This window comes from Festucalex cinctus, chromosome 10 (genome assembly GCF_051991245.1).
Source record: "Festucalex cinctus isolate MCC-2025b chromosome 10, RoL_Fcin_1.0, whole genome shotgun sequence".
Taxonomy (NCBI): domain Eukaryota; kingdom Metazoa; phylum Chordata; class Actinopteri; order Syngnathiformes; family Syngnathidae; genus Festucalex; species Festucalex cinctus.
Genome location: NC_135420.1, coordinates 21,905,616 through 21,924,535, shown reverse-complemented (window position 1 = coordinate 21,924,535; position 18,920 = coordinate 21,905,616). Strand labels below are relative to the sequence as shown.

Sequence of the window (18,920 nt, the reverse complement as noted above, 5' to 3'; positions counted from 1 at the left end):
TGTCCTTGCGTATTACTGTGACGTCATCACGCACAAATCCAGGCTCTTTGATTTAAAAGTGGCTCGCCGAGCTAGGAGTAATATTTATACTTTTTTGTCATTAAATATTAATTGTTTTAGTCATATATGGGATTGTATATGACCGTCTTGTGCAGTTACATGTAATGCCGTTATGCCGACACATTTATTACTGTACTATAGCACTGTCTGCTAACTCAAATAATTAGCCGGCATTTTATTACATTTTGTTTTGGGACAAAATATCAGTTAATTCGTATTAATCTCTCGTATTTGTGCTCAGGTTTGTGCTAATCAGTATAAAAATCCTACCTACCCCTGAGTAGGAGTGCCGTTGTAATTGAATCTCCCAGCAAATGTCAAAGCTGTTAACTAGGCAGTTACCTCGGTACAGAAGTGTAAAGTTACTTGTTGTCAGCCTGCTTGTTTAAACACTGATGACTAGAGAGGTGCTTTCTTTATTTTCTTGCAGATCAACTGCAAGATGAGCTGGGACCGCCAGGTGAGCTCCATCCTATCTGCAGCTGACGACAGCGTGGCCAACATGAGGGTGAGTACATTCAAATGTCACCTTTCTGCATCAATTGTTTTTTTTGTTTTTCTTCATTATGCATTGGTGGTTATTTTATTTTATTTGGGTGCACACATAAAAGTAAGGTGAATGCGTTTTGTCCTGTAAGTCAGTGATTCCCAACTCACTTTATGTCAAATGTTCTATGTGTCTCCAAGGGGAGACTATGCGCACTGGGGAACTCCAGCAAAAGGGAAGATGGTGGGTGGAACTTCCTTTACACGTGTAAAAACAAAACGGGGGGAAATCCCTGCGTAACAGAGTGCAGTCATCATTGGTGGTGACCTTTCAAGCTATATATGTCTTTTTCGTTTCAGATTTTTTTCCATTCAGGGAAGAGTTTCATGATTCAGTTCTTAACAGCCATGCCGTTGGCGGTCCGTCAAGTGCACAGCAGCTTCTTCCTGTCTGTCCCCGGGTTCAGTGGTCAGATGTGGCCTCCATCCAATCTCAGCTCCAGATACAGAACCAGGTTATTGTGTGAGATGGAATACACTTGCCGGGCACTTAACCTGTATAGTCTGATGGGGTCCCAACAAGGTCCAAACAGAATTAGTTAAATTTTTATCTCAAGACACAAATATATTTGTTAGATGTCAGTATATAACGATGATTTGAATTTAAAGTTTTGAGACATACATTTCTAGAAACATTTTGCTAGTACCAAATGAAATGAACAAAAGATTTCAAAAGTGAAAGAATTCCACATTTCCTTTCCACTGATGTCTTTTTTTTCTCCCAAGGCAATTGAGTCGCTCACCAAGAAACTCGGTGACATGGAACAAGAGAAACATTCTCAAGAATTTCACATCCAGATGCTGCAAGGTAACGCAAACTCACGATTGGATATAAGCTTCGTAAGTAACACAAATAATTAATCCATATCAACAATGTGTCTTCCAGCGGAGGTTGACAGGTTGCGTGAAGACCTGAGAAGGAGAAGAAGTGAGAAGGAGGACTTTCCAAGAGGGGTGAGCGATGTTGGAGCAGTCGCCGTGCCTATGGAGAGGTGCGCTAAAAATTCTTCACCCAAAATAGTTTGTCAGAAATCTATAATTTTATGCTTTTTTCACAGCTGGAACTCCAAGGTGTGCCAAGCGGAGCTGGAACTCCTTTGCAAAGAGGTAGACCAGCTGAAAATGCGACTGAGTGAGTCACACTCAATCTGCAGGACTGTACAAGTCCTGAGCCCCATTGTTGGCCTTCAAAGCAAAGGGGCCGGCACAGTCTTGCTCAAAACATCATAATCATCTGTCCGTATCCCTTTTTTATTTATTTATTTTAAATTTGTGGGATAAGGGAGGCAAGAGGAGGCGATGATGCTCCAGGAGAAAGAGGCCCGAGAAAGTCGGCGACAATGCCAGCGTTGCAGTGAGGTGCATCCTATTTTGTTTGCTCGTCTGCTGTGTTGGAAAATTCAACAAAGTAGATCCACCGAAATAGAAACTTTTTTTGATCCAATTGAAATTTTCTGGATAAATATGCCGTAAAAGTCCAATTAAACTTCAAACCATCATGCATGACATCACAAATTCTTGTGTGAGATTTTATCTCAGTGAGTATCTAAAGGAGTTTTGTATATAAATTATACACATGGAAAAGTATGGATAAAGCTAGAACCAGTAATGGAACCTGCTGCCTGCATTTAGTTTTAATAAAAGTAAAAGTAAAAGTCCCTTCACTTCAGATTTCACTGAAGAGAATTGATTTTATAACTTCAAAGTGAGCAGAACTAATTGTGTTTGAGTTCAAATGTTTCACTCTACATGTTTCCAATTTCGGATCACAGTACCATGTTGTTGTTGTTGTTTTTTCCAAGTAGATGCTTCAGGAGCTGACGGACCGCTACAAATCTCTCAGCACAGATCTGGCCAAGAGCGCCTTTGAGTATTCGCGAAAGGAGTTCCGCCACATCAGGTTTGTGTGTCTACTTTTGCACGTCCTGGATGTTTGCTGTCTGATTCACCGGTGTGCGATTCTCGATCTCACAACAGCGCCACTGTGTCAGAACTAGAGGGCGAGGTCATGCATCTGCGTGAGCGCCAAGCCGCACTACCTGCAAGTAAGACTTGATTTCCTTTGCTGATCCAAGTTCCCAATATTAAACTAATATTTCAGCAGATCTAGTGAATCTATTTGATATGATAGATGATCTACTGTATCTCATCGGCATTATTAAACATCCAATAGATATACTTTTATCCACATTTGGAAGAGGACTGATTCCATGCAGTGTAATCTATCCTGCGCAAAACATCCTTTGCACAATATTTTTAAACAATATTTTATCCTTTGCACCATGCTTTGTTTCACACTAAGCTATTCCAGATGGCTCACCCAGAGTCGGCGGAAGGCTCAAAGTTGAAGAGGCCAAGCAGGACTCGGGCTCGGAGGACTTCAGCCCGACATTGAGCCTGGCGGAGATCAGCTCAGAGCTCTCACTGCCAGACGATCCGCGTGAGTCAAGCAAATTTCTAGGTGCATTACAACACTTAAACTACAATGCAATTTCTAGTCTACCTCAATTTTGATCAGCTGGGATATGCGCCAGCTCACCACTTCCCCGGACAGTGTAAGCAGTTATAGAAAATCGATAGATGGAATCTTACTGTGAGTGGATAAAATTATGCGGAGATTGGACCTCCATTAACGTAGAAAAATATCTGTCAAGTTAAAAGAAATCATTAAGTGTAAAGCAGCACAGTGTTGTTGATAACTTAGAGTTAATGTAATTTTGTGAAACTATGTACATATGGGCTTACTGTAACATAAGATTCCAGAGGAGACTCCAAATGTTTCCCAGTCATTTCGGCTCATTGTTTATACACACTCACACAAACAACATAGTGCAATAGTGTTTATGGGAAATTGGTCTTGTGTGTTTTCCATGGTAATTCCAAGTGCAGCAAAAAATAACCTTACACGCACACACATTAATACACTAACGTCTCGCTTTGCTCCTCCGCCAGCTCTTGAGCATCGGAGTGTTCCAAAATCCAGAGTAAAGATTGACTTCTTAGACGAGGAGGAATATGACGACGAAGACTTCCTGGATGACGTGAACCCAGAGTTAGGATCTGACCTGAGTCTGACGGACTTCTGATCCTCTTTTTTTTTTTTTTTTTTTTTTTTTTTGTGAGGTCAGTGATTGGAATGCATAAGGAACAGTTTTGGGATGTCAATCGGCAGGGGAATGGTGTTTGTGGTTTCCGGGCTGCTTTAACAGAATTCCCCCGCTATGTTCAGGTTCATACATTGCCACTATACCACACTATTTTAAGCAATCTTTTTTTATGAATTTTTAAAATATATTTACTATAATGCCCTCGCATGTGGGAAAGAGGAGCCCCACTCCAGACACGTGTTTCAGCCATTTATTAAACGCCAGGAGAATAGTAAAACAGTGAGTGGGCGTTCTGGTCGTCTCCTTTTCAGCATAGCTTGGCAGGCTAGTTCTCTTCATCTCGCCGGCAAGTGTATGCTTAAGAGCGGCTATCTCACTGGCAAATGTAACAGTCAGCTGGATCTCATTGGTGAGTGCGCACATCCTGCCTGTTTTTTGGCCATCTCCGATTCCAGATTGGCAGGCAGGCGGGCTCTACTCATCTTTCTATGTAGTGTATGTGTAACAGCAGCTCGGATCTAACTGCTGATTGTAGCAGTATGCAGGATCTGTATGCTTTCTGGACTGAGGTTAGCTGTCTCTTCTGTGTTGCTCAATGATCTAGCTCTCATCATCTTACTGTGTGCGTAACAACGGCTTGGATTTTACGAGCAAGTGTCACAGTGTGTATGTTCTGGATACCGTTTGGCTGTCCCGTATTCTGCACCGCTCGGTGGGGTGGCTCTCGTCATCTCGCCAGGAAGTGTATGCGCAACAGTGGACTGGGTCTTGCCGGTGACGCTGTATGATTCTAGTAGCAAGTTGGAACCCATCGACAAGTCTTTACTAATGTTAAATAAAAGTGGGCTGTCTCCTGTCATCTTTTGGCAAGTGTATACATCAGCGGGCTGTGCACTGAAGCTGGTTGCTTCCTTCTACTTGAAGAGGTAGAACCCAAAAAGAAAGCAGGCACCCTTAAAGCGATTAAAAATGTTTTCACATGTGGAGGCAGCAGCACTATGTGGCACGTGTACACAAATACCTGATTTGTCAGTGCTGACAATAGAGAGAAAACACAGATACATTTCAAATACCTTTTAATAATAGTAATAATAATAGTTCAGAATCCACATTGACCAGCAAAGCCTCACAATGCAACAATTATGCATTGACACCTCAATAGATAAACACAAGTGCATCATTTTAAAACGTGGAGTTCCACATGAATTCATCTCAAAGGGGAATGCATCTTATTTGACTTTTTATAAATTAATCTACGCACTCAACAACAATAGTATTTACAGTATGAACACTTCAAAAAGGCCACTGCTCCAGTCCTATGTTCACGTCAAATGTGGAAATGACATGAGTATAAATGTTTAGAAGGCACTCTCACCTGGACCGCAAAAGGGGAACAAAGCATCACTAACAATACTGTATTTGAATACACACTGACAGGACACTTCATTAGGTACACCCACTCAATCAAATGGGAGCGAAGGGCAGAATGTGCCGTGAAGCTCTGTATTGCTTGCTCAGATGCACCTAATGTTGTGGCCAACTAGTGTATGCATTAAATAACCCGTGAACACACTAATTTAAAACACACACATTTAAAAATGCACACAAAGCTAAAACGCGCCCGCACAAACAACTTTACTCAGAAACAAACATACAAAATGAAAATAAAGTGCAACCTCATTAAAAAGTATAATCAGGCCGTTTGTTATGTTCTCCTCTTCGGCCTTTGAGTCATCCAAAAAGACTTTAATGATGAGATTACTGTATTTTCTCAAAATAGCGCCCTGTGATGTTTAATTTCTCCACTGCTAATGGGTGGACTGGTGAAGGGTCGCAATAGGTTAGTTAGCGACAGAGTTCAACTGTGGTGAACAATGGCATTTGTGAACTGAAAAAATTCAACTTACACAATTTTTACCCAATGAGGGGCTTATTTTTATTTTTAGCTGGGCCACTATTAGAGGAAATACAGTAAACGCAGAAATGATAAATGGGTGCATTTTGTGCGTACCAAGACCATAATTGACTAAATCAAAATTGACAGTTGCTGCAGAACCTGACATAGGTTGTGGCATTAATATTATGCATCAGAGACGCCATCAGACCTGGATAATATTGTAGCTACCCACATAACTGTATGTGGTCACACAAAACCTGGATTCTTCAGGATCAGGAGTCACAAGAAGACAGACCGGATGGTTGAATCATGGCAAATATTACCCTTGAAGAAAGGAGACTTTTGGGAAGTCATTGTTTGGCTGTGCCTCCACATCAGTAGCTGTACATGGACAATGGCGTCTCCTCCATCATGTCGTCCTAAAGAAGAGAAACACCAAAACCAGTTAGTATAAAAGGAGACATAATGGGAAACTGACTTTTTAATAGTCTGGTATAAATAGTTGGGTCTCTGAATCCGCCCAAGTCCAAAGCTCAGGCTGTCCCATGTTGTCATGGTAACAAAAGTCTCTCGCGTTTGCTCAGCAGTATGTAGGGCAAGCAGGGTTAACCGTCACTCACCTGCATGAGATGTTGATGGCCCCTCAGAGCAAAACGAGCATTTTTTGTTTTGTTTTTAGTGCATGCCTAAAATAAAAAAAAATTCCGAATCCAACGTTGTTGGGATTTTTATTTTGCAAATAATTTTATTTTAAAATGTTGGTAAATGGAAATATTTACATTTCTGGGGCTTGTCTTTAAAAATAAAAATTATTTTCCACATCTTATAGCATTTGTATTTTAATTCTGTAACTTATTTTATTTTGAAATTCAGATACAGGAAATATTTTTGTTTCTCGTGCTTGCTTTTCAAAATTAAAATAAAATTTTAAAAATCCACATTCGATCATGTTGGGACTTAAATTCTTAAAATCTTTTCATTTTGAAATATGTATGTTTCTTGTGCTTACCTTTCCAAATAAAAGGATTTTCCAACTTCAATGTTGTTGGTACTTTTATCTTGAAAATCTATTTTGTTTGAATGCTGACACGAGCAATCGTTAATTTCCAGTGCCTGTCTTTCATGATACAATTGTTTTTCAAATCCAGTGGACTTGGATTTTAAAAATCACTTTTAAGAATTGGCACATGAAAATATTTGTTTCTGGATCTTACCTTTCAAAATAAAATGATTTTCCAAATCCAGTGGCGTTGGCTCGTTGCCTTTTAAATTAAAATGTTCCACACGAAATGTTTTGTTTCAAAAATAAAATGTCACAAATTTGATGCTGTTGAGACATTTTGTTTTGAACATTTTACTTTGAAATGCTGGCATGGTAAATACAATTATTTCTGATGTTTTTGCCTTCCAAAATACATAAAATGGTTTCCCAAATTTGATGATGCTGGCACTAAATTTTGAAAATATGAAAAAAAAAATATTAACGTTTCAGGTTCTTGGCTTTCAAAATTAAAAGATATTTTCAAATTTGATTGTGCGTGGGACTTGATTTTTGAAAATCAGTCTTCCTCACCATGGGCAAGTCCTGTAGCCTGCGGAACTCTGGCCTGTTGTCTCGTCGTCGCAGCTTGAGGAAGAGGAGCAGGGTGATGACGGCGGCACTGATGATGAAGGCCGACACCAAGCCAGCCAGCAGGGGATCCAGCGTCGGGGAGTCGTGGACCATGACGGCTGGAGTGGGACCACAAAGCACAAGGGACGTGTCACAGCTTTTCACCTTATAAAAAGGTATACCGGATAATAAGTAAAGTTAAACTGTAATCATCTGCAATTGACTGGCAACCAGTCCAGGGTGTACCCTGCCTACTGCCCAAAAGCCAGCTGGGATAGGCTCCAGCACCCTCCGCCACCCTTGTGAGGGATAAGTGGTCAAGAAAATGGATGGAAATTGTAATCATTTTTTAAATTTAAATTTGGCTTTAATTACATACGTTTTACTGATTTTAACTTCTAATGTAGTCATTTTAATTTAAATGATTTAAATTTAAACCATTTTCATTTAAATGCGCATTATTTTCATGTACAAAGTAGTTATACATTGTAATGTCTAACTAACACCTTTTATTTTTTTTAAATTTGTGATTTAGTTTTCAACAATTAATTACATCTAAATTTGTCTCAATTTAAAAGTCACTCATTTCAAATTAAAATATGATCACCGTAATTAGATTTAAACGTCAATTATTACCATTTAATTTTATTTTAAATGTACTAATTTATTATTTTGTATTATTTATATATATATTTTTAATGTATCGCTCATTTCAGTTCCAAATTGATTTAATTTAAGACTAATTGTATTGTTTTTTAGAATTCTAATGCATCCTCACAGGGCCAGAACGCTGGCTCTTGATGATGTCAGCATTTTTCAGTCCTCTGATTGGTTAAGTTACAGTCAACTTCAACTGGTGAATTTGATGTACTTAATTTTTTTCTTCCTTTTTTAGTATTCTGAACTGCTCCAAATAATGTATGTGGCACAACTTTGTTAATCTGCCTTTTTGTATTAGTTTATGTTCGACAATTGCGACCTGATGGTGGATGTTATAAGAGGTGGATTAGGTCGAGAAAGTCCCCACTAAAGGTCAATGTAGCAAACGCATGGCCCGCCACCGCTATCGACGCACGTTGCTATGGAGCACTGTTTTGCCAACTCAACGGTTTTCACATCATCAAGTGAAAACAACCACAGAGGGAGCGAGCCATCCCTCTTTCTCTGGCTCATGGAAAAAGGCAAAGCGCCAAGTGTGGACTAATAAAACCACACCGCCACAGAAGCAGGAATCATGCAAGTTTTTTTTTTTTTTTGCCGATGTCCTAGAAAATTCTCTGCCAGACAGATGGAAAGATAAAACGAATAGGGCGGCACGCTCCCACAGTGGATAGAGAACGCCGCTGTGGGTGTCTAAATAATTGAGCGGGCAAATAAAGAGCGACGGAACACGAGTCCCATGACTGTCTCCAAACAGAAGGACAACTGTGGACGTCCTGGTGCCGACAGTACTTGTGTGTAGAAGAAGGAGAGAAGAGCTGGCTTGTGTCTAAGCAAACAAAAGAACAGCGTTGCTTTTGTTCTTCGGCCAGTTTAGCCTCTGTCATCATCCAAACAGTGAAACGCCTAGGACATATTTAGAAAGCACTCGTTTTCTGTTTTGCATTTCGAGCACGTAGTGTATAGTAGAGGTGGGAATCTTGGGGCACCTCACGATTCGATTGCGATTACGATTCAGAGGCGACGATTCGATTATAAAACGATTATTGATTTCCCCCCAGGCAGCAGAAAAAAAACAATGTATTTTGGCGCTTTTAATGTTTCGTACATTAGTTACAAAAATAGTACAAAAGTCCTCTCAGGCCTAAATAAACTACTATTTCAGTATCAAGTTAACAGTTCAAAACAGTAAATAAAATACTCAAGTCCTCATTCTGTAACAACAGCTTTTAAGTATATTCAGTCTTCAACAGAATAAAACATAGCATTGAGCAAAAATATATTATTTTTATCCACTCAAAAGTGCACTGAGGTATAAATGAAAGACAATGTGAACTACTACTTCAATACAAATGCCTTAAAAAAAAAAGTGCTTTCCTGCTTTTTAAGTTGTGTAAAGATGAACATGTAAACATTAAAGTTTCTCAGAGGTACAAAATAAAAACCTCAAGTGCTTTTCTGCTTTTTAACTTGTGTAAACATGAACGTGTAAACATTAATGGGATCGTTCGGCTTTTTTAACATGAATCTCAATTTGATCCTCACCTCCCGTGTGTGCGATCAGCGCTGACTTCGGCGTTGGACGAGAGGAAAATAGTCCAGCAAGCTGGCTGGGGTCTCGGAAATAAAGCGTTTTTCTTCTAAAAACTATTTGTTTTCAAAAGCGTGATACATTTCCACCACAATACTCTTTTTCTGAATAAAGTCAGACGCCATTACCGCCAGCCACTACTTTTCTGTTCGTTCGTTCGTATCACTGCGCGGCGCCCTGTAGAACGCTAACCGACGCACTGCAGCCAGCTAGCTGATACTTCCGCCTGAAGTTGTTTGCCTTTTCGGAGCAGGTCTGATCTGACGAAGAGGTGGGTTGGTCAGCTCAGCCATGCTTGTTGTTGTTTTGAATCTCGAGGCGTGAGTTGTGGATGTGGATGTGTACTCTCGGTCCGTCCCAAAAAGCGTCCCGAAGACCGCGCGCGCTACTGCGTTTCAGTTCCGCGTACTTTTCGCTCGTTTCGCTTCCCTTGGCATATTTATATAATCGGAATTTGGACATTTGTGAATCGTTCTCGATTGTTGCACGGCCGAATCGTGAATAATCTAAGAATCGGAAATTTTGCACACCTCTAGTGTATAGTGCCTCTCCCAGCTGAGTATTGGTGAGAGAAGCTGGGTGGACCCAGGGCACTTTGGTGGCAATGTTAGGTGACAGTATATACAGTAGGGGTGTCAAAAAAAATCGATTCGGCGATATATCGCGATACTACATCGCGCGATTCTCGAATCGATTCAAAAAAAAAAATCGATTTTTTTTTTTTTTTTTTTTTTTTTTTTTAAGAGCTCAGAATTGTTCATTCGGTAGTCTTACCGATTCAACGTCTTATCATCATTGCCTTTTTTTTTTTTTTTTTTTGTGTGTGTGTGTGTGTGTGTGTGAATCGATTTTTAAACTTCCATTTTTAATGGAAAAATATTCAACAAAACGTCTGACTTCGGGTTAGGATTCGCACCTTGAGCATGGAAGAATGTTATATGAACGGAACATTAAGCCTTAATATTTTATTTTAATGCTGTTCAAACATGAAACAGATTACAACCTCTATAATACTGAAATTTCAGATAAATAAATAATACATTTTCATATAAATCTTACACTCTACAAGCTTACTGATTAGTATTTTCTAAATTTGAATGAAAAAAATCGCAACAATCGACTTATAAATTCGTATCGGGATTAATCGGTATCGAATCGAATCGTGACCTGTGAATCGTGATACGAATCGAATCGTCAGGTACTAGGCAATTCACACCCCTAATATACAGTGTATACAGTATATATATATATATATATATATATATATATATATATATATATATATATATATATATATATATATATATATATATATATATATATATATATATATATGTATATGTATTAGGGCTGGGTATTGCCGCCAACCTCACGATACGATACGTATCACGATACAGGGGCTACGATACGATACGTATCGCGATACATATGTATCCCAAATAAGACACATTTAAAAAAAAATTTTAAACAAAATATAGGAAAATTGGTACACTGAGACACATGCCATGTTAAGTTTATCAATAAATAAATGTTGACATTCTTCCTCTGCTTTCATTTTTCTTAGCAAGACACAGTGTCCAATCACCGGTGAGCTATTTTTGCGTTAATTGAAGGCAATTAACTTCAAAGACGCTACTGGTTTTGATTTTTTAGGTACAATGCAAGGCGCAAAGGCAAACGTGAACTGCCGATTTAAAGTTAACGGGCAATATCGATTCTGACGCCTGTGTATCGATACGTGTATTGTGATGAGGCCCGCAACGATATATATATATATATATATATATATATATATATATATATATATATATATATATATATATATATATATATATATATATATATGTATAGATTTAGATTTACTTAAAATAAAGTATTAACGTTTCCACGTATTCCCTGCAATGTGTTTGTGTACTCTTGTTTGGGAAACACTTGCCTTAAAAAAACATTACGGTCGGGCCCTAGATAATAATACGACACTTGGAAATTAAAGTAGTTGGAAGTACTGTAGCCCACTTACTGTCGCCCTTTACGTTGAGCTGTGACGGGGTGTCTGGATGCACTTTGGCCTGCGTGGATGTGAGGGCTGGTGGGGCGACGGTGGTGTGCAGGGGGGCTTCGCTGAGGGTGCTCTGCGGTGACGTGAGAGTCGTCGTCCGAGAAGTGGAGGTCACTTTGGAGGAGCTGGTTGTTAAGCCACTCGTGGTGGTGGTGGTGGCGGTAGTAGTGGTGGTGGGCGTCGACGTGGGATTGGGAGTAGTAGATTGCTGAGTGGTCGTGGGCGTTTTATGCGACGTGGTGCCAGACAAGGGGGAGGACGTTGGAGGATGCGTTTCCACAGGAGCTGTCTGGTTCAATGGTGTAGTGGTGACAGGAAGTGAGTCCAGAGGCTGGTGTGAAGTAGCGTTGTCGTAGGTTTTGTTTGAAGGCTTGTGAGCAGATGTATCGGGGGCTCGGGAGGCGAGCGTGGGGGGGACAGAAGGCTTTGGTGTCACGTTGTCGGTCAGGTTGTTGGACCTTTCTGGGCTGGACGTCACTGAGGTCACCTCCATGACGGTGGCTACCAAAGAGAATTATGTTAGCTTCTACTCGTAAATTACTAGCTTTCATTTTCATGGATAAGTCACGTGAATTTATCAGTTGCTGACCAAAACAGCAGCGTGACAATTGAGAAGGCTAGGCGGCGCCGAGTCGTGAAAGCAAACTGTCGTCTGATATAACCTTCAAGTGCCTGGGAATGTGTGTGTTTGTGCCCGTGTGTTCCTACCATCGCTACTTTTCTCACGTCATGGTGAAAAGTCTCACACGGCATAGCGGGTGAATCATTTCTCACTCTCCTCACTTTGACATGATTTAAACCCTTTTTCTTTCCACACACCCGATAATTGTTTTACCATAATAATGACACTAAAATAAAGTCAAACTACTTTCCCTTTCATAATGCCCGACAGGCATATTTAATTAGTGTATTTACTTGATATTTGATGAATTGCCAAACTGCCCAAAGAAAGGTGTGTCAAGCTTGTAGCACTGTTGTTCCACAAGACTTGAGGCAAGGTAATTCAATTACAATTTCAATTATTACACTCCACAATTACAAAATCAGCATAATCATTTAAAAAAAAAAAAAAAAAGTTATAAATACAAATTTTTGATTTGTTTAAATGTATACATTTGCACCTTTTTAAATTTTAAAATAACATTTAATTAAATGTTAATTGTAGCGTTTCAAAGAATTGTATTCGTCTTAATAGTTTTTCCTTGTTTTTTACGTTTAAACATTTTCTTGTTTTGTAGTTCAATTTTTGTCAACATAAATACATAGGCCTATTATTATAAATATATTTGATTATAAATTCTGTTTGGTCTAAAAGGAACTTACATAATTATAGTGTTTCTTTTTTTTTAAATTGGTCTTAATAGTTTTAAATGTGTAAACATTTTCTTGTTTTGTACAAAAAATAATAATAATAAATGATTGTCCTACTGCACAGTGCACAAGCTGCACTCCAACTTCAAGTTTTTGCCAAAATAAATAAATAAATAAAATTCTGTTTGGTCCAAAAGGAACGTACATAATTATAGTGTTTCTATTTTTTAATTGGTCTTAATATTTTAAATGCTTAAACATTTTCTTGTGTTGTACCAAAAAATAAGTACTGTAGTCGTTTGAATAATCATGATTTCAATTATTGCCAAAATAATCGTGATTATTATTTTTTCCATAATTGAGCAGCCCTAATGTGATTTAAACTTGTTTAATACATTTAGAGAAATATCAAAAACATATTTTTCATCTTGTCATTATAGGGTGTTGTTTGTAGAAGTTTGAGGGGCAAAATGACTTTTTTCATGTCTTGCTCTATAGTTGTCACGATTACTTTTCCTCTTTGGCTCTGCGTGCCCCTACGTTGGTGGCACTTCATCAGCTTATCACCATGTGTCAACCTCCTCGACAGTGCACGATAATGACCAAATATAGCCCAGTTAATGACTTCCCGTAGTGCGTGTGTGGAGCCCATACACTAAAATCTCCACACTTACCGTTCATTTTGCTTGGTTGCGGCGTCGCAATGGCGCCTTCCCAATGTGTCGTCGTACCGTTGCCAGTAGAGGATGTGGAGTTGGAGCTCTTTGGTACGATAATAGGCGAATTGCTGGTGAGATCCAGGTCGCGTTCTGGTGCTGGTTGTGCAGTGTGCTCATTATCTAATAGGAGGCAAACAGAGCCAAGCTTGATTATTGGTTATTTGGTGTCGTGGGCAACCGGTTTGTTAAAATGCCGTTCATGCGAGATCCAAAAACATCAGAATTACAAGGTTGTGTTACATGTGTGGACACAAAAGTTGCATAGTCAGTGAAAGCTGACAACAAGCAAGTATTTAAAGCTCTTATAAAAACGGTGCTGGAGGATATTTGCAGCTATATTGACAATTATTTTTATGTATGGTCACAATCACTATCAATAAATATGATGTATTTTTTCAGGTATTTAGTATATTTACTAATACACATTCTTCCCTAGTATCAATCCATTCTAACATGACATACATAGCGATAAAAAGTCTACACACCCATGTTCAAATACAGTGTTTTTGGGATAAATCATTTCAACAAGTTTCCCACCATTAATGTGGCCTGTAACCTACAGCACAATTGAGTTTTGTTTTTTTTGTTTTTCTTTGAGAGAGAGGGGAAGTACAAATAACTGAGAAAGGATGTGCGCATTTGTGCAACCACATCCTCTCACAGTGTGTGGCTGTGTTCAGAAATGATCAATCACGTTCAAATACATCTTTAAATGGGAGCCGGCACACACCTGCTGCCATTAAAGCGGCCTCCAATTGATCCCAAATAAAATTTAGCTGTTCTAGTAAACTTTTACTAATATTGTTTTTTTTGCTTGCGTAGGACTTTTTTGCTCATACTGAAATATAATAAAAATTATAATAATAATGAAAGATAGGTTGTTTAAAATTCCATTTCCTTCTTAGGTTAGATGCACCCTCTCTATGCTCAAACATTTTGTTAATATTGAATCATAGACATACAGTATTTTACGCTACAACATAACTAATCACGTCTTTCTAGGCTTTAATTGTCTTATTGAACGAATGTGCTTTCCCTTTTCCATTGCTCTTGATCAGTTTAATAAGTTTTGTTCTCCTCCCCCTTCCCAACATCCCTTTGAGGCAAACCAGAACGCTCATGTAACCTAATGTAATTAGCGCTGGCTAACTCATTAGCACGATGCCTTTCATTACCGCAACAATCACTCATACACGTAGTTCAGCAGTGCATGCACTATAACATTTTCAGCAACATTTACTATGAAAATTCTTATTGTTACACAGTCACTGCATATATGTTTTTTTTTTGTCTTAATTTACGACGAATTCTTCAGTCAATTGTCGTAGGCTGAAATGTGGACATTTTTAGGCAGACAGATGGCAGCGTGACATTGCTATTTTTTCCCCCCGTAGTCTGTAAAGTAATCAGATTAAAATGTGAGGCCATGGGTGTTCCGCCTCTTCTGACTGCGAGTCACCCTTTCTGCTATGCCTCACATAAATGAATCCATTTGAGAAATGCGCAAGTCTGTGTCGAACCACAGACTTTATGTGCGGTCATGTGACTGTCTGCCTTAGTTGGATTGGTCAAATGGAGTCAATATTCCCTAGTGATCACTTTGGATTGGTGAAATGGAGTCATGTGAAAGCATCTCAGGCAGAAGTCTATATGTGAAGAAACCAAAACAAAATAAATCATACAAGAGATAATCAATAGTAATATAAAAGTAGCCATCAGAATTTGGGTTGCACAATTAATGTTAATCAAGCTTACTGTTTTGGCTGCCATGATTAAATTAACCTGACCTAACTCTGATATTTATCTAATCAAGCACTTTCTCAAATAGAAATTGTAACAGAGTAAATGTAACGTGTTAGTACTACCCACCTCCAGTAAATATGCACGTAAATGCCGTGCCGTGCTGTATAATACCGCCCTTGTGCGGCAACTTTCTGATACTCTGAGACTTTTGACTTTTTGTATATGCAATGCTCCATATGTGTGCAGAGTGGGGTCATAGAGTACAGAGAACCACTGTTGCTGCACCACGTGCTGCAAGTTTGAGTCGGTCTACATGTAGTAACCTGCTCCTGCAATCCTCAAGACAGAAAGTTTGTCCTACTATCTTTAGTACCTTAGCTTAGATTCAGGAAATGTATAGGCGATGTTTTTTTTTTCTTTTAACTTTTTTTTATCCATCATACATGTTTAAACACAAGTTCCATCAATCCCTTTGCTTTACGGATTATCCTTATTATGTCACAGTGGAGCTGAAGTCTATCCCAGCTCATTTGGGGGCAGGAGGCAGAGTAGCTAGCATAAAAAGCTCACGTAGCAGTCTATAGCGTCACTCAGTGCTCTTTCTTGTCAAACACATCAGATGGAATGGCCACAATTTCCCCTAACAAGTGATTCAAACTCAAGTCCTTTAATCGCCCATTATGTTTTCCCACTGTTAGTAGCTTGTTAGCATGTTGTATTTTCCCCTAAAATGGCCTTTTCACGTTGCACATACTGCAGGTGTTCGCCGCCAACTGAATGACCTCAAACGGTCTCGAGTCTGTCATTTTCTCCACCGCTCCAATATGTCACCCTGTAATGAACGTTAAGATTGTCTCAGGGACCTTTTAGAGTCTGCTCTTAAAAAAAAACAAAAAAAAAAAAACACGAGGAAATATAATGTGGGACTTGGGCTTGACTTTGCAATAATCCGATTGGGAGGGCATCTCTGGTTCACGACCTCACTTTGGGTTACACCACAGAGTTCCATTTGGGTTTTGTTCTATCTAGGCTATGTCTGGTGGTTGAAAGACACTCAAAAGAAGACATGTTTTGCTGTTTTGGATATATAGTGGATATAAAAAGTCCACAAGCCTTTGTTGAAATGCCATTTTTTTGTGTCACGAGGACACTAACCCAACAACTTTTGAATGAATTTCTGTCAAGTATTGGCTTTTTAGTGTACGTGACAACAACCTCCTCTCTCCTGTGCTATTTGGTTGAGTAGTAAAACAGAATTTCTATCTTATTAAGAAAAACAAACCTCCATGTCCAAAAACCACGTGGGAATGTGTTGGTCCTGGGGCTGTTCCATATCATACCTTCTACGATATTACCGATATTATTTTTTTTTAAAAATTTGAAATATCGCAAAATTGACGTGACGAGTCTGATGACGTAATGCGTAACATTATTCGTGAAAATGAAACTAACACACCAACTCTTGATTGCTAAAAAGTCTTGCTAAACATGTAAACAGAAATGTCCACAGTCATGCAAAGATTTCATGAGAAAGCATCCACACCCATGTTTTTCCATGTGTTAATTTGAGATAACGCGACATTTGCTCTATCGCATTCACCCCTCCCCGTTTAGAATGTACTGAGAGAGATGTGGTCCTCTGGATTCAATAAAAAGATTATTATGTATTTTACCTAATGACATGCAGGAACATTTTCTCCTGTCTGGTCCAAGCTAGAAGAATGAATGTGTGACAAACCTTACTATACAGTAAATTGTCTTATATTTTTATTTTTTTTTAACATGATCAACGTGTCCATTAAAGCAGAAATAATCATATAACATCCAGGAACCTTTTCTTCTTCGCCTGGACTAAAATAGCGGAAAGCGAGAGACGTGAAGAGTGTTAATTAACTGCCATCTCTGCATGTGACTGAGTCTTGCAATTACTTGATGAAGTGCTCCCCGGCTGGATTTTTTGTTCTTACTATAGCTCGTTATCATCTGTATGACAAAGTCAAGAGGCCACTTCAAAACTCTGCAAGCGGAAAGTCCACACATGGCCTACACAGCCAATAAAGGGGAACCTTCGTGAACTTACATGCTGTGACTAATAGGTGTGCTGAACAAGGAAGAGGAGGGGGAAATTAATGACAGAAAAGTAGAGACAACTCCTCTTTGCCATTTGAGGCAAATAACTATATTTAGTAACATCACACCCAGATCTTCAGTTAACCTGGGTTGAATTTATCGACTGTGAAGCAAATTTGATTACTACGCTAATGCTAATGCTAATAGCATAGACAGTGGTACCTTGACCCAAGCATGCCCTAACGCACAAGTTTTTCCATCTAAAATCTGTTTATTTTTTGCTTCATGCTTCAAGCCAAAACTTAAGGGGAATGTGCTAACCTAATATGTTAATATTATTATATATTATTATACAATAATTATTATATAATAATTATTTTAACCCCAAATTCTTGAAAAGGCGATCATAAGCCTCTTATAGGTGTTTCAACAGGGGTTGGCTCTCCCTGGAAATAAAAATGAACATAAACAAATAAATATTGGGGCGGGGGGCGTCTGCACACAGGTGAAACCGCGAGTATGCGAGGCTCCATATTGTACCAGTAAACGAAGTTACGAGCTTGATCATGGAATGAATTAAATTCACATGTCAAGGTACCACTGTCGAGTATCGCCGGAAAACTGCACTTTAAAAAAAAATCCTTCCTGTCCCCTCTCGTCATCAGCATCAAAAGGGTGAGCAATTGTACTCTCCACTCACAGTGGTTAATTACCCATGAGTAGCAACTCATGAAAGTTGACCGAGGTCAAACAGACACACAGGACTTCTCTCTGAGCAATGTGACAGATGTAGCAAAAGTACTCACCCTCATCATTTGTACTTTGTTCCGTCCCACCACTGCAATCTGACAAAGTTAATTGAAGACAAATAAACAAAAAGTGGCGCCTTACCATGTTCAGCAGTTCCCACGTGAAGCAGCAGCAAGGCACCAAGGTAAATACACATTCTGAACTCCATCGTCATCTCTGCGTTTTCCTTCAAATTCGGTAATCCACGGTCACTCGTGTACAGTGGTGCACTTCAGCTTCTGCTACTGTGTGTTGTGTTCGTGGCGGAAACGGGGGCTCGCTCTCGCTCTCTCGCTCCATCTCTCTCACTCTCCCTCTCTCGTTTACCAGAAACTGTGCCACGTGTTCCCGGGTTCAAAAATAGCCCGCTGAGCTCACGCCTGTGACTGTAACTAAAGGTCATATCAGTCTCAGCAGGGGCGAGTTAATCCGTTAAAAATAATTATACAGTGAGTGTTATTGTTGTTGTTGTTTTGTTTTTTTGTTTTTTTTTGAAGACATCTCCCGAGTCATTTACTGTAGTTCATTTCAAGGCATTCAATTTTTATGACTCACTCGTCTTGTAATATCAACATTTGAACACCCAGTGGCGCCGTTGCTCTGTGGTTAAAATTGTACAGTACAGTACAGTACTTGCATTCGTTGGTTGGATACGTGTGTGCGACTGTGCGTCCCCCATATTGAATGTGTCGGATCTGTTACTGTTATTTATTGATTTATTTTTTTTATTTAAATTATACTCGACTTTGCTACTAC

General features: G+C 39.1%; 2 protein-coding genes across 7 annotated transcripts; one reads left to right on the top strand and one right to left on the bottom strand.

Moving 5' to 3' along the window:
* The first annotated feature begins 16 nt into the window (after nt 1-16).
* On the top strand, nt 17-4,572 carry LOC144027376 (uncharacterized). Of its 6 annotated transcripts, none has more exons than XM_077534835.1 (12): nt 17-77; nt 491-568; nt 748-790; nt 907-1,061; nt 1,333-1,414; nt 1,493-1,598; nt 1,665-1,738; nt 1,889-1,965; nt 2,412-2,506; nt 2,584-2,651; nt 2,918-3,046; nt 3,559-4,572. In XM_077534835.1, exons 2-12 carry the CDS (start codon nt 503-505, stop codon nt 3,690-3,692), a joined length of 1,029 nt encoding a protein of 342 aa, XP_077390961.1. In that variant the 5' UTR covers nt 17-77; nt 491-502; the 3' UTR covers nt 3,693-4,572. The 6 variants fall into 6 exon arrangements, with proteins under 6 accessions (XP_077390961.1, XP_077390959.1, XP_077390960.1 ...); XM_077534833.1 differs by having other exon boundaries at nt 2,918-3,067; XM_077534834.1 differs by having other exon boundaries at nt 2,909-3,046.
* Nucleotides 4,573-4,772: 200 nt separating this feature from the next.
* LOC144027377 (uncharacterized) lies at nt 4,773-18,464 on the bottom strand. Its single transcript, XM_077534836.1, has 5 exons — nt 18,267-18,464; nt 13,518-13,682; nt 11,494-12,033; nt 7,184-7,341; nt 4,773-6,029 (listed from the first exon to the last, which is right to left on the bottom strand). The coding sequence occupies exons 1-5, from the start codon at nt 18,337-18,339 to the stop codon at nt 5,985-5,987; spliced, it is 981 nt and encodes a 326-aa protein (XP_077390962.1). The 5' UTR covers nt 18,340-18,464; the 3' UTR covers nt 4,773-5,984.
* Nucleotides 18,465-18,920: the final 456 nt, after the last annotated feature.

Bases quoted from the DNA above. Each gene is read 5' to 3' on its own strand.
- LOC144027376 (XM_077534830.1), top strand. From the start codon at position 503: ATGAGCTGGGACCGCCAGGTGAGCTCCATCCTATCTGCAGCTGACGAC. The intron at 791-906 runs GTGGGTGGAACT...TTTTCGTTTCAG, and splicing joins CTCCAGCAAAAGGGAAGATG to ATTTTTTTCCATTCAGGGAA. The intron at 3,068-3,558 runs GTGCATTACAAC...CTCCTCCGCCAG, and splicing joins TGAGTCAAGCAAATTTCTAG to CTCTTGAGCATCGGAGTGTT.
- LOC144027377 (XM_077534836.1), bottom strand. From the start codon at position 18,339: ATGACGATGGAGTTCAGAATGTGTATTTACCTTGGTGCCTTGCTGCTG. The intron at 13,683-18,266 runs GTAAGGCGCCAC...GCCTCCTATTAG, and splicing joins CGTGGGAACTGCTGAACATG to ATAATGAGCACACTGCACAA. The intron at 6,030-7,183 runs GTGAGGAAGACT...TCTCTTCTTTAG, and splicing joins GGCTACAGGACTTGCCCATG to GACGACATGATGGAGGAGAC.